The sequence below is a fragment of the Phragmites australis genome, chromosome 1, assembly GCF_958298935.1.
Source record: "Phragmites australis chromosome 1, lpPhrAust1.1, whole genome shotgun sequence".
Taxonomy (NCBI): domain Eukaryota; kingdom Viridiplantae; phylum Streptophyta; class Magnoliopsida; order Poales; family Poaceae; genus Phragmites; species Phragmites australis.
This window is the reverse complement of record NC_084921.1, coordinates 21,062,371-21,076,258: the sequence shown is the minus strand read 5'-3', so window position 1 is coordinate 21,076,258 and position 13,888 is coordinate 21,062,371. Positions and strand designations below refer to the sequence as shown.

Here is a 13,888-nt window from a genome sequence, read left to right as displayed (position 1 = left end):
ACGATCAAGAGACCAGCTAGCTAGAACATAAGAGCCTCCAGCTCTTTGTAAACAGTTCTCCTTTGAGAACCAGATATATCCTTGAAGGATCCCCTTCAAGGATAGATATAACACTCATACAGGAGTAGGGTGTTACGCCCCCGCGCGGCCCGAACCTGTCCAAAAACCCGGTGTACCCGCAAGCCAGCGCATTTACTTTCGTTCCCGCTTATTTCCCATACAAGCTTTTCTAGGATCATCCCCCCGGCCGAATCTCTAAAGAGGGGTCTCTCGGGATCCCTGCGACAGGAGTTCACTCTCCGACAGCTGGCGCGCCAGGTAGGGGGGAATATCCCTAGATTGTTTGTTTCCCTTTTTTCTCCACAGGAAAAGATGGCCGGTGGGCACCGTCTCCAGCGTTCCGGCTCCACTTCCAGTAACGGAACGCCGCCCCACGACCAAGAGGTTTTTCCCGCCCAAGGGGATCAGGGCGCTGGCCCCATCAGCGCCGCCGCTGCCGGCGTACTCTCCGACCCCCAGCAGATGGTCGGGGCCCCGGCCGCTAGGTTCGCCTCTGGATCACGTCGAGCGCCGCCCCGGCGCAGGCTCGCTTTTAGTGAGGCCAGCCCAGGGAGCGCCTTGCTTGCAGCGCAAGCCCTCCTCAGGCACCCTCCCATTCGGGCCACGCCAAACACTCCGGAAGGCCGGTGGATGCAAGATATCGCCGCTTTGGTCGGCACCGCTCGTCGCCAGGTGCAGGTCGAGAGCCCTCGCGCCACTTTTCAGCGCGGTGCCGCCAGAGTCGGCTCCTCAGCGGGCAACACCCGCACGGGCCGAGGGGTCTCCAGGCGGAGCGCCATCCCCCAGGACGTATCTGAGGCCCGGGACCTCCGTTTGCGTCTCGACGAGCGAAGGGGCCACGAGGATGCCCGGGTCACTCTCGAGCGCCAGCGGGAGACCCGGCAGGGGGTTGGGGCAGAGGACCAAGCTTCCTCTCTCCCGGTCCACGACCACCGGGGATCCCCGGCTCGCCGTTCCTCTCCACCAAGAACCCCCGCTCGTGCTGCGGGGTACGGCACCGGTTGCCGTGCCTTCACCACCGAGCTCCGTCGGGTGAGGTGGCCTTCCAAGTTCCGCCCCGAGCTGCCGGAGAAGTACGACGGGTCCATCGACCCCGTCGAGTTCCTCCAGATCTACACGACGGCCGTCCAAGCGGCCGGAGGCAGCGAAAAGGTGATGGTAAATTATTTTCATGTTGCCTTGAGGGGTTCCGCCCGCTCCTGGCTTATGAACTTACCCCCAGGATCTATCAGCTCCTGGGACGACTTGTGCCACCAATTTGTGGCCAACTTTCAGGGTACGTTCGCACGTCCCGGGCTGGAGTGCGACCTCCACGCCGTCCAACAGCAGGAAGGGGAGACGCTGCGTCGATTCATACAGCGTTTCAGCCAGGTTCGCAACACTATTCCGCGAGTGGCCCCCCATGCTGTTATTGTTGCTTTTCGGCAGGGCGTACGTGATGAGCGGATGCTCGAGAAGCTAGGTACGCACGAGATCGAGACCCCTGCGGAACTTTTCGCACTGGCCGATAAGTGCGCCAAAGCTGCGGAGGCCAGGGCATGGCATGCTCCTCGCCCCGCTTCCGATCGACCAAGTTCTTCCCGCTCTGATAAGCGGGAAAAGAAAAAGAGGAGGAAGCGCGAGGCTGCTCCCGTTGAGCTAGCCCAAATCCCCGCTCACGGGGAGCCACAAGAGCCCGATCGCCGGCAAGAGCGTCGGCCGGATGCCGATCGGCGCCCCGTCAGGGCCCCTGCTCGGGCTCCTCCTCGGGCCTCTGCGCCCGCGAGGGCCCCAGCGCCGGCTAGGGCGTCAGCTCCAGCAAGAGCCCCGACCCCTGGCCGGGCTCCTATTCCAGCGAGGGTCCCCGCTCCCGCGGGGCCCGAGCCAGGTAAATGGTGTCCCATACACCTGACCAAATGGCACGACCTCACAGAGTAGGGGTTCAACCTGTAGGAAGCCTCCAAATCCCATATTTCTTATTTTGGTGCGTTGACTCATTGTTAGGTGATCGACAAATCTATTGAAAATTGAAGGGGCACAACGGGCACTAGGCGGGCGAACATTTTTGACCACATTTTTGGAAGGCTAGAACATGATTAAAAAACAAGTTATAAATCCTTGGTGACATGCATGAAAAACACAAAATATGATAGCTTAGGATCTCATTAAAGAAGTATAAGATCACATTACTGTACCTTTACAGTTGGCACGATGGGATGGATAGCGATTGACTTTCCCTTATCCTTTGTTGGTTTGATGACTAGACATGTACTAATGTACTGTTTCTTGGGCATAGGGCACAAAGAGGGGAGGTAGCTGAAGTCGTCCTCGTCGTCAGCTGGTGTAGGATCCGAAGCAACGACACGGTTGGCAGGAGGTTGTTTATGAACATTAGCAAGAGGATTTGGGTCGAACCTCACCGCTGGGCATTGCTCCTATCCCGACGGTGCTTGTGGTACACCAGATTCCGATGCAGGTTCAACCCCAGTGATCGAACTAACATCAAAACGCCATGCCTCCTGGGTGGTCTCTGCAGAGAAAGCTTTTACCCTCCCATGGAGCTGCCGGGGAGGATTCATCTCCTAAAAAAAATCATGAAATGAATGATAGTAAGTAGTCTGCATAAGTATAATCTCAAGCTAAATCAGTGAGATGACACTTTGCAGCATGTACAATTTGAAAGACAAATTACCAAAACATAACCATGGTCTTTCCAGTACAACAGTTTTAGAATTATGACAAATCAAAATTACGAGTACTGAATAACTTGATCGCACACATTTACTATAAACCTAATGAAAGTTACGAAATCATTCAAAAATTAGTATTCCCGGCAACCTCGAACCCATCTATCAATGAACTTAGTGGGCATGCAACTAAATAATAGGATAAACATGCCAAATTAATGAAAACCTATTTTCATGAAAAAGGACAATTTTATGGGTACGCTCCGAATTCCACATTCATCTTGCCGTGGAGTGATCATGTCAATGATAAACAAAACAAGAAGAATGATGAACAGTGAAATAAGAAACCTAACCAAAAGAAATCAGAAAAAAGATGAGGTTGTTGTGGGGGCTACACCTATACCCACCTACTCACCTCGAGATGGTTTGGATGTTGGCGAGATGGGGGTTGGCCGGGCTCCCTGGAGCCAAGGGCTACTCCCACCCGATGCTGTAGGTGGTAGAATGCCGTGATGGAAGGGGAAACGGAGGGGAATCGACTCCAATTGCCAGATGAGGCAAGAATGGATGCCGATGGGGGAGGATCCAGGGGATGGAAGGTTCATTGCCTTGAACAAATTGTCTGTGGGTGGCGGATGCGAACGGATCGAGGATTCTAGTTTTCACAGAGGAATAACAGAAAACATGGCTCAATTAAAGAACCGTTGGGCCAGATCAATCTACTAGGAGCAGCTCGCTGGAGATTTGGATGGTTGGGAGAGCCAACTTGAGCCAACAGGATGCCTAGACGCTAGCCGAGCCGGGACAGGACGGGGCAGCCTGATATCGATCGATTGGAGGCGCATTGGGTCTGGCTATTGAATTAATTGCCTATTCTATAGCTGGCTATAGGTAAATACATACATAGACGCACAGGGATGCTATTCTACACCCAGGGTGTAGAATAACTATTGTACACCCCCTCGATCCCACCCGTCCACTCCAACCACGTGTCTCACTGGCCCCGCCCCTGCTCCGCCCGCTTGCGTCGCATGCCCTCCCACGCCTGCCCCACCCCTCTGCTCCTGCCACATGTCCAGAAGGTCCCCACACCCCGCCCCACACACTCGCGCCGCTTGGGCCTCGCCCCTCGCACCTGCCCCGCGCAACCCTGCCCGCGCATGCCCCTGCATCCACTCGCCATGCGTGCCACCCGTGCACCACTTGCATCACATTCATATGGCTGCTGCCATCCTGCCATGTACATCAAGGCCAGTAGTGTAGTGTCATCCATCCATCACATCACATTGTTGTTGACAACTAAACCAACCTTTATGCTACCTCATCTCTTTATCCCACACACAAACTATATTTACTGGAGTAGATCTCATTCATGTAGATGATCTAGAGAGAAAGGAAGGGATCAATCAAAACATGTTCGTAGATGATCTTGACCTAACCAAAGCCTATGGCTCCCTGAGCCTCCTCGACTGAGATGTGTGCTGCACCTGCATCCTACTGCCCTAGATAGCCCTACACTAGATCATGTGACATCTTTTGCAAATGATTTGGATGCTACAAAAAGAATTTTTTACAATGATTTGGATGCTACAAAAATAGCCTAAGTACCAAAAAATACCATGGCATGAAAGCCTTAAATTTTAGCGAAGTGTGTAAATTTTCTATAGCTTGAAGTCACTAATGATTACTGAATTCTTGAAAGTAGAACTACGGACACAATTTTACCATTGAATCCTTGAAAGTAGAACTACTGACATAATTTTACCACTGAATCCTTGAAAGTAGAATTACTGGCACAATTTTACTATGATTTAGAACCCCCAAAATTAAGTGTTGAATATTGCTATGACATGGAAGTGACTACCAAACCAGGAAAAGATGACCTACTAAACTATGAACAATGAACTACCGAAAGAAGGGATGGACTACTGAAAGAATGGATGAACTATCGAAAGAAGGGATGAACTACTGAAAATATATCTTTTGAACTTCCAAATTGTGGTAAAATTAGTCAACAGTCGAGTACTAAATAAGAAAGGAGGACTACTGAAGGATTGTTGAATCCAAGTTAGTAGAATTTGTTAAGACTTGGAATTACTAAAGCAATGGAAAAACACTGAAGGAAAAAACAAGTACCAAGAAAGGACTACCAAAGGACTGGGAAGTATTACTGAAGAAAAATAGAGGACTAGTGAATAACTACTGATCCAAGTTAGTATAATTTTTAGTGTCTAAGTTATAGAAAATTTCTTCAGTAGTTTATACATTCTACCGAAGAGAGAAGAGGACTATTGAAGGACAACTGAATATTATCAAAGACCTACCAAATCTAAGTCATAGAAAATTCCAACACTTAGTATAATTTTGAGGGCATCCAAATCATAGTAGGTCATATAACTTTCTTCCATAATACTCCTTTCAAAGCTATTGAAGTATAAAAGATACAACTACTGAATCCAACTCATAACAAATTCTTAATATAACTTTTAAACTTCCGAATTATAATAAAATTTGAGTGTCAGTAGTTTCACGTTGTAACAATATTACAACATGTTAGTTAACGAAGAACTTTCACGTTGTAACAATATTACAACATGTTAGTTAACGAAGAACTACTCGGATGCTATAGTAACTGACAGGGGTGTGGACTGGGCCACATGCTACAGTACCAGCATGAAAGTTGGTTGGGCTAGCTGATACAGTAACTGAAGGGGGAATGGGTAGGGCCATGTGCTACAATATGCGGGGTGGGGGAGTGGGAAGGGAAGTGGGCTGGTTGGTTAGATGGGCGGGATGTTGAGTCCTAGGTGTAGAATGTTATACTACACCATATGTGTACAATAACACTTATATATATACATATATATATATATATACATATATATATATATATATATATATATATATATATATATATATATAATTGCGCAATTGAGACACATCACGATCGGATTAGGTTACATGCCACAATTGGATTCTTAACCGATATGATTTTCATATATATTTATTTGCCCACGTAGCAAAAAGAATAAAACGGAAAAAGGAGGCCACACCTAAGCAAGCTACTGGACCTGATTTTGATGGATCATCCCTGTAGGTGTCGTGCGCTCGCGCCCTTTGTTCCTCCGTGGACAGTCTAGCTTGGTGAGGCGAGGCAAGCGAGCGAGCATATGCGTTCTTCTAGTTCTCTCATCCACACATGCTAAGTGGGTGGAGGAGACAATTCCTTATAAATTAGTCTCCTTCTACCTCGACTAGCAAGATGAGACTAACAGATACAGCCTCACATCTATTTAGTTGGACCTTTGATATTTATTTAAAATTTAAATATAATGGGCCATACCCATATATTCTAATGAATGAACATGAAGAACGATAACCTAAGAACATGGGGTTGCCGAGAAAGTGCACCTACGCGATGCGCGACTGGTTTGGAGGTACATGCGCCCAATGGCTGGTACCCTACTCGGCTCTCTGAACTCTAGATCGGTGGGTACCCTCCCTAGCCGTTTTCTCAACCACCAGCCATGGTGCACCGTCGCATTTGTCCTGGACACGTTGTCCATGATGCGGCGGCACTGCTCGTAGGCCACCATGTGTACCACCATGGCTGCAGTGATGGGGGAAGGTGTACGATATGCCGCCTTGAAAACTCCAATGTGGCCCTACCCAACAGATTTGGCAGAGGATGGAGACTATCAGCCTGTTTGGTTTGTTATCCTAGTATGCTTAATATGGCTAAGCCAAAATTTAGTAGCTGTGACCAAATTTAGTTACCATTTGGTTGGGCGCAAAAATTTGGCTTGGATCCCCTCTCATTTGGCCACCTAGTTCATTTTGGAGGCCAATGTTGGCCTAAATCTTGGCCACCAAATTGGTGGCTCTGATTTTTGGCATGCCAAAGTTTGAGTTGGTGTCCCCATGGTAAATTTATGTCCAAACCAAACAGCCCTTGACATGATACATCTCTGCGATGTATCATATTTTCTTACAATTTCATGTTGATTTGCTATAATTATTTCTTGAGCAACTCCTAATCTATACTGCTATAAAATAAATAAGCTATAGCAAATCTAAACAATCTATACGGTACATCTTATATGATCAAACAGTCTATAATCAAAGTTAGTGCATGTCTCCTCCTATCTTAATTGTTTGCGTTTAATATGGAAACTCTCAAACAATTGCCAATTAATTTGGCCCCAATTCCATTTGGAATGCCCAACCAATTAATTCCATCATTTTGGGCTCCCTGGTAGGGGTAAAAATGAGTTAGATTTTTGCCACCTATCTGATCTTCCTAACCATTTTAGATGCTAATCGGATTTCGGATATTGGATTGGATCTCGGATAGTTGTATCGAATATCAGATTCAGATGTAGGGGGTTAGGTATCGTCGGATATCAAATATATCCGAAGACTATCTAACAAATATTCAAGTATATCTTTCGAAGCTTGTAACTTTTTCATACTTAGTCGGATGGAGACAATTATATAAAAATTATAGTCCTTGACAAAATTTACAAGTTTGTAGTTGATACCTTTTTATTTAAAGTTATTAATATGTTTAAATAATTAATAGAAACTTCAGACAGTATATTGGGCACTTGTTATTTCTCCGATTTTATTATAACATAACTTCTTTCATGGGAGTATATTGCTATTTTTATTGTTAGATCTCTAATATAGTTAAGTTTTGAACACATAGAATAGTCGAAAAATCATAACATATGTGATATATATGATTGTTCTTATACTCAATATCCGATAAATATTCGTGACCAACACTGTCTGTATCTGACTTGTCTCATAGTTAATCCGTATTCGTGATTGAGACTCTACACATCTATATATGTATTCAAAACCGTTTGTGTTTAGCTCCCATTCGAATGAAAAAATGTATATAAGATATATGATCAACGATATCCGTTCGTATTTAATCCGATTATAACCCTACTCCTTGGCAAGTGACATCCTCCACCACAGTAACATCAAACAATTGAGGCGATTGGCATCCTCCTGGCTCTCCTCCTGACGCTCCTCGCCACGGCGGTCATCGGAGAAGGCGACGTCGTTGCCAGCAGCGCAGGCAGGGCCAACACCACCGACACGGAACCGCCCGGCGGGAGGCTCAACGTGTGGGCCAGGAAGTGGTGGCGGTTCCCGGCGACAGAGGGCCTGGTCTGGGGCAGTGCGAAGAGGGTGCCCAACTCGTCGGACCCTCTCCACACCGCTGATGTGTCGATACGTGTCATTCGTGCATGCCTTCGTGGTGTTTCTGGTGTTACTTCTGATGCATTTTTTGGCTGCAGAATGTGGCATCGTGTTAAGGCTCGAGAGAATTGAATTTCGTATACAAGTAAATGTAGCTGATTTTGATTTAGCTGGTTTGCCCATCTCGAGTGCTTGTAATCAGAAATTCATCGGCATTTTGCACGGTGTGTATATAAATTTCCTTCAGTTCGTCTTGGCTGAATCATCTGAACTGCAGTTCATAGTGGAGCTATGCTATGATCTGAGCCGACCAAGTGATCTTTGCGAAAATGTTGTACGGGTCACTGCACAAAAAAAAAGGAAAATGGTATCCGAGTTTGCGGACCCACTGGCCAGCCTTCCCACGAGGATATTCCGAGTCCCTCCCTATCCGCGTTCCGGTGCCAACGCTGTGTGGGCAGATATCAAGTCCGCGTGCCGTGCCTCGGACGAACACCTATCCATGTAAGTAAAGCCAATCCGCCCGCCACCAAGGCGCCGCCCGTCTCGCTCCGTGCTGTACCCCTAAGTTTTACCAATACGCCATACACCGATACGAATAGAGATATGGTGATACAGTGATCGTCAAAAATAAGGATTTGTCGATACGACAAGTATATATAAATATATATATATTTATTGTTTGTCAAAATGTAAATAACTGAATATGCTAGAGAATAAGATTGATATAAAACTACAGGTGTCTACATGCAGCAACATAACACAATAAACTAGTTCAAGTGCAAAGGCTAAAACATTACAACATTAGTGCATCATATTACATAAGGATATAAGACACAAATGCCAAATATAATTGCTCAACAACAGACCCAGAGCCCCCAAATCCCACGGACCAATTAGGTTTTGTATTCTCTGTGCGGCTGTGCCACTCGCCACTCAGCCTTGCGTGTTGCCGTATGCCGCTGCGCGCCTGACGCGCCGACGCCCCGAGACGGACGGCGAGACCCCGAGTGGTCGAGTCCCGACAGCCGACAAGCGACAGCGACTTAGCGAGGCACCGAGGCCCGAGGCGTGACTGCGCGAGCCTGTCTGCTGCAGTGCTGCCTGCCGCCTGGCGGCCTGCGACGCGCCGCGCGGCACGCGCCCACGCCGACGCCCGAGTCCCGACCTGCTGCCTAGCGCCTGGCACCTGCTGCTTGCAAGGCTGCAACTATGAGTCTGCCGTCTGCGACGCACACGCACGGCGCACCGAACCGACGAGGCGCCGACGCCAGACGCAGACACAGACGCCCAGAGCCCCAAACCACCAGACGCCACGTCGCCACTGTACTGTACAATCAGTCAATCACATCATCCAGTTTTTGTTTCAAGATGGATTTGTTTTGGTGATCAATTCTCAAAGTATGCATATCAATTGTTAATTTGTTTTAATTTTCAGTGGGAAGACGCCGAGACGGTGGCTCGCGCTCGTCTAGTCGTCTTAGTCAACGAATTAGTGATTGGGGACAACGGTGAGACGGCAACTTGGCCTAATCATTGAGATAATAACTCGTCTTAATCGTCTAGTTGGTGATCCTTGTAGTATTTCAACCACTAATGTATTTTCTTTTTAATTTTCAGCATGTTCTTGAATTATGTCTTCTAGAAAGTATGCATCTGGCAGTGAAAAAAGGAAAAAAAAAAAAAAGGAAACGAGTAGATGAGTTGGTGGAATCAAAAAAAGGAGCTATTGACAAAATTTTTAAGAGTAATACGAGAAGTTTAAAGAACCCAGATGAGTGAGTGATAGCTGTTATGGAGGAACAACCTAATGAGAATTCAGAAGACCAATGCCCTACAGAAGAAAATATAGATACCAATGGGGATGATAACAATGTGAGTGATCATGAGCATATATTTAATTCATCTGCTAGTGTTGATGAACAACCGTTTTTTTCTGTGGATATCTATGATCCACGAAATTGGGGTAATCTTGATAACAAAGCTAGAGACGTATTAGTTGAGAAGGGACCTATAAGAGAAGAAAATCTTAAATTCCCTTTAGATGGTAACTCAAGGTATTTTTCGTATGCTCATTATTCTAGAACAATGAGTAATAGAAAGGTACATGATAGAAAATAGTTGGTTTATTCTAAGCATATTGATAAAGTGTTTTGCTTCTGTTGTAAGATTTTCAAATCTAACAATAGCAAGAGTTCATTAGGAGATAATGGATTTAGAGAATGGAAGCATCTCAGCGAAAGGCTCAAAGAACATGAAACTAGTGTCGAGCATATTACTAGCATGAGGTCTTGGAATGAATTAAGTACTAGATTGAGCAAAAATGAAATAATTGACAAAGATTTCCAACAGAAAATCACAAAGGAGAAAGAACGGTTGAAGCAAGTTTTGTTTCGAATAGTTGCCATTGTTAAATATCTTGGTAAACAAAATTTGGCTTTTAGAGGATCTAGTGAGCAGCTTTACAATGATAACAATGGTAATTTCTTAGCTTGTGTTGAGATGATTGCAGAATTTGATTTGGTAATGCAAGACCACCTTAGACGCATTCAAAACAATGAAATTCATTATCATTATCTAAGTCACAAAATTTAGAATGAGTTGATTTCTCTTTTGACTTCCAATGTTACAAATACTATCTTAAAGATTGTCAAAGAGGCCACATATTTCTCCATTATCCTTGATTGTACCTCTGATGTGAGTCATGAAGAACAAATGACTTTGATAGTTCGATGTGTTAATATTTCTAAGAGGAAAACAAAAATTGAGGAGTACTTTCTTGGGTTTTTGAAGGTGGATGACACATCTGGTTTGGGGCTTTTTAATGTATTGCTTGAGTCTATGAAGTCATTTGGTCTTAATATTGATGATATAAGGGATCAAGGTTATGACAACAGTTCAAATATGAAAGGAAAACACCGGGGGTACAAAAAAGGTTGCTTGATATCAATCCAAGAGCTTTGTATATGCCATGTGCTTGCCACAGTCTTAACCTCACTCTTTGTGACATGGCAAAATCATGTGTTAAAGCTATTTCATTTTTCGGTATTGTGCAATGAATATATGTATTATTTTCTGGTTCTACCAAAAGATGGAAAGTATTACTTGACCATATTCCAAGTTTGACTGTGAAATCATTGAGCAATACCTGTTGGGAGAGTCGAATCAACAGTGTTAAAGCAATTAGATATCAAGCTTCTCATATAAGGTCAGCTTTGTCTGAGTTACATCAAGCTTGTGATACCGAACCCAAGGACAAGAGTGATGCAAAAAATTTATTCGATGTTATTGGTAGCTTTGAGTTTATACTTGGCATGGTTATTTGGTATGATATTTTATTTACTGTAAATACTGTGAGCAAGAAGTTGCAATCATCATCCATATGCATCGACTCTGCCTTGCACCAAATTGAAGGTATGGTTCAATACTTTGACAAGTACAGAAATGAAGGGTATGCATCTAGTTTGAACATTGCCAAAGACCTTGCATCTGAAATGGGTGTTGAGCCATCGTTTCCAGTAAAACATCGGGCTCTTAGAAAGAAACAATTTGATGAAATTGATTGCAATGAAGAAATACTGCAATCCAAGAAGGCATTTGAAATTAATTACTTTTTGGTTATGGTTAATATGGCAACAACTTCATTGAAAAATAGATTTGAAGAACTCCAAGTGTTTCAAGGTATATTCGGGTTTTTACTGAGTTCAAACGCCTTGAAGTCACTGAATAATATTGAACTAACAGATTGCTGCACTAAATTTGCAAAAGCTTTCTATCTGCATGGTTCATCTGATGTTGAGTTAAATGATCTAATATCTGAATTAAGGGTTATGCAATTGACTTTGCCGGATAGAACAATGTCTGCTATAGAGGTTTTTGAATTTGTTAGAGAAGTGGACTGCTATCCTAATGTTTCTATTGCTTATCGAATCTTATTTACTGTACCTGTGACTGTGGCATCGGCTGAAAGAAGCTTTTCAAAGTTGAAGTTATTGAAGAACTATTTGAGGTCAATAATGTCTCAAGAAAGGCTAACTGGTTTGGCGACCTTATGCATTAAGAAAAATTTACTAGATGAGATTGATATTGATACCATCATTAGTGACTTCACTTCTGTAAATATTAGAAGAAATTGTTTCGGATGATCTCCACGGGTAAAGTTACAATCATATGCAATTTTACTTTGTAAGCTTAGCTACATTCATTGTGTCTAACATGTATAATCATATTCTTATATTTATTTTAGATTTATGATAAGCTGGCTTCTGTTTTCAAGTTGGGTGATGGAGTCGTGATTGCTAATCTTGGTGCTGATAAATACAGAGACTTGACTGAGAAGTATGTCTTCATTTTACCCTATCATATAGTCATATGTCTCGTCTACATCTTGTTTTCTCTGTTTATGTTATTGTGTACTGGGGTATGCTATTTTTTCCATATGATACATACAACTGCTATTTGTTTGATATTAAAAAATAACACTATTGCTTTGAGCCACTGTGGTATGTAAATATTTCAAAATTTATATTTAATAGGGCCCCATTTTTAATCTCGCCCCGGGCCACCAAAATGTCAGGACCGGCCCTGCTCAACAAGAGCTAAATATGGGGGTAGTTCCATCAAGACCACCTCTTCACACTGAAGATCCTTTATCTTCAGTTATCATCACCTCAAGGCGTCCCAGGTGCTCCCTCTTTGCTCTCCTCGCAAATCACGCCGATGCCGTCCGCCTCTGTCAAGCAAGCGGCCAAAACGGCTCGCGTGTCCTATCCACTCCCTCTCTCTCCCACTTGCTCCCCTCCCTAACCGAAGGGCAGCAGAAGCTGTAGACCTCCTTCATGCTATCTCCGTCGCTCGGATCCACAGGATCAGGCCACAGCGAGTCCCTCCATCGAGCTTCCGAGCCGCCCCGCCGCTCCTCACTGGAGAGCCCGCACTTCCTGATATCCGTATCGCACCATATCACCGTATCCTACCGTATCAGATATGGGTATGACGACCTTCGTGACGTATCGGTGAAACATAGTTGTACCCACGCATGATGCATGCCTCGCTCTCTCAATTCTTTAACATGCTCTCTCTCTCTCTCTCTCTCTCTCTCTCTCTCTCTCTCTCTCTCTCTCTCTGCAGCTTGGAGATGTTGTTTGGCAAGAACATGTCACACACCTGCAAGATTGTCGATGAGCACGGCATTCCACATGTCACTGGTGTGCCCAGCGGATGCTCACTCTTCCTGATCAGCAGTGGCAGGCATAATATTTTAACAATGGGTGTATATAGCTAAAAAAATTGTATTGCTGTACTCGTTCCACCATGGCATCCCTCTTCTATGCTAGCACATCCCCTCCCTGTTGCACTCGCGCTTGTGCCACCACGGTAGCGCCTTGCTACACTAGCGCCTTGCTACACTAGCGCCATGCATCTTGTGCGTGCGTCTGGGTGTTAGGCCATCGGGATGTCGTTGCACATTTGGGTAATTAGGGATTGGTCGATTGAGCAATGGCTATCCGCTATTTGGCGTTGATGACTTGCCACATTAGGCTTGGGTCGTTGCGTGTTGCCACATTGGGCTTGGCCACTTGGGCCACCGGGACTCGCTCATGTTGTAGTGAGAAAAAGACAAAGGCCCAGACGACTAGGAGCAGGGATGGAGCCAGAACGGCTAGTGGGGGCTTGTGCCCCTGCCCCAAGATTGATGAATTTCTACATATACCTTTCAATGTTGAAATATTTTTCATATAAAACATCAAAATTTCTCTATTTGGCCCTCCTCATATTTGGTTATTCGTATTCGCCCCCCCTCCCCACCCTTTATTTTGTTTCTAGCTCCATCCCTGACTAGGAGACTAAGGAAAATATTGTTAACACAACTAACTTAGTACGAGCTGGTGCTGCCTAAGTCCTTTAGCATGTCCTCAACTATTGCATGTGCTTCACCAACTCATCAT

General features: G+C 45.0%; 1 protein-coding gene across 1 annotated transcript; it reads left to right on the top strand.

Moving 5' to 3' along the window:
* The first annotated feature begins 211 nt into the window (after positions 1-211).
* LOC133883421 (uncharacterized) lies at positions 212-8,072 on the top strand. The gene is made up of 2 exons (XM_062322751.1): positions 212-711; positions 7,731-8,072. Exons 1-2 carry the CDS (start codon positions 373-375, stop codon positions 8,070-8,072), a joined length of 681 nt encoding a protein of 226 aa, XP_062178735.1. The 5' UTR covers positions 212-372.
* Positions 8,073-13,888: the final 5,816 nt, after the last annotated feature.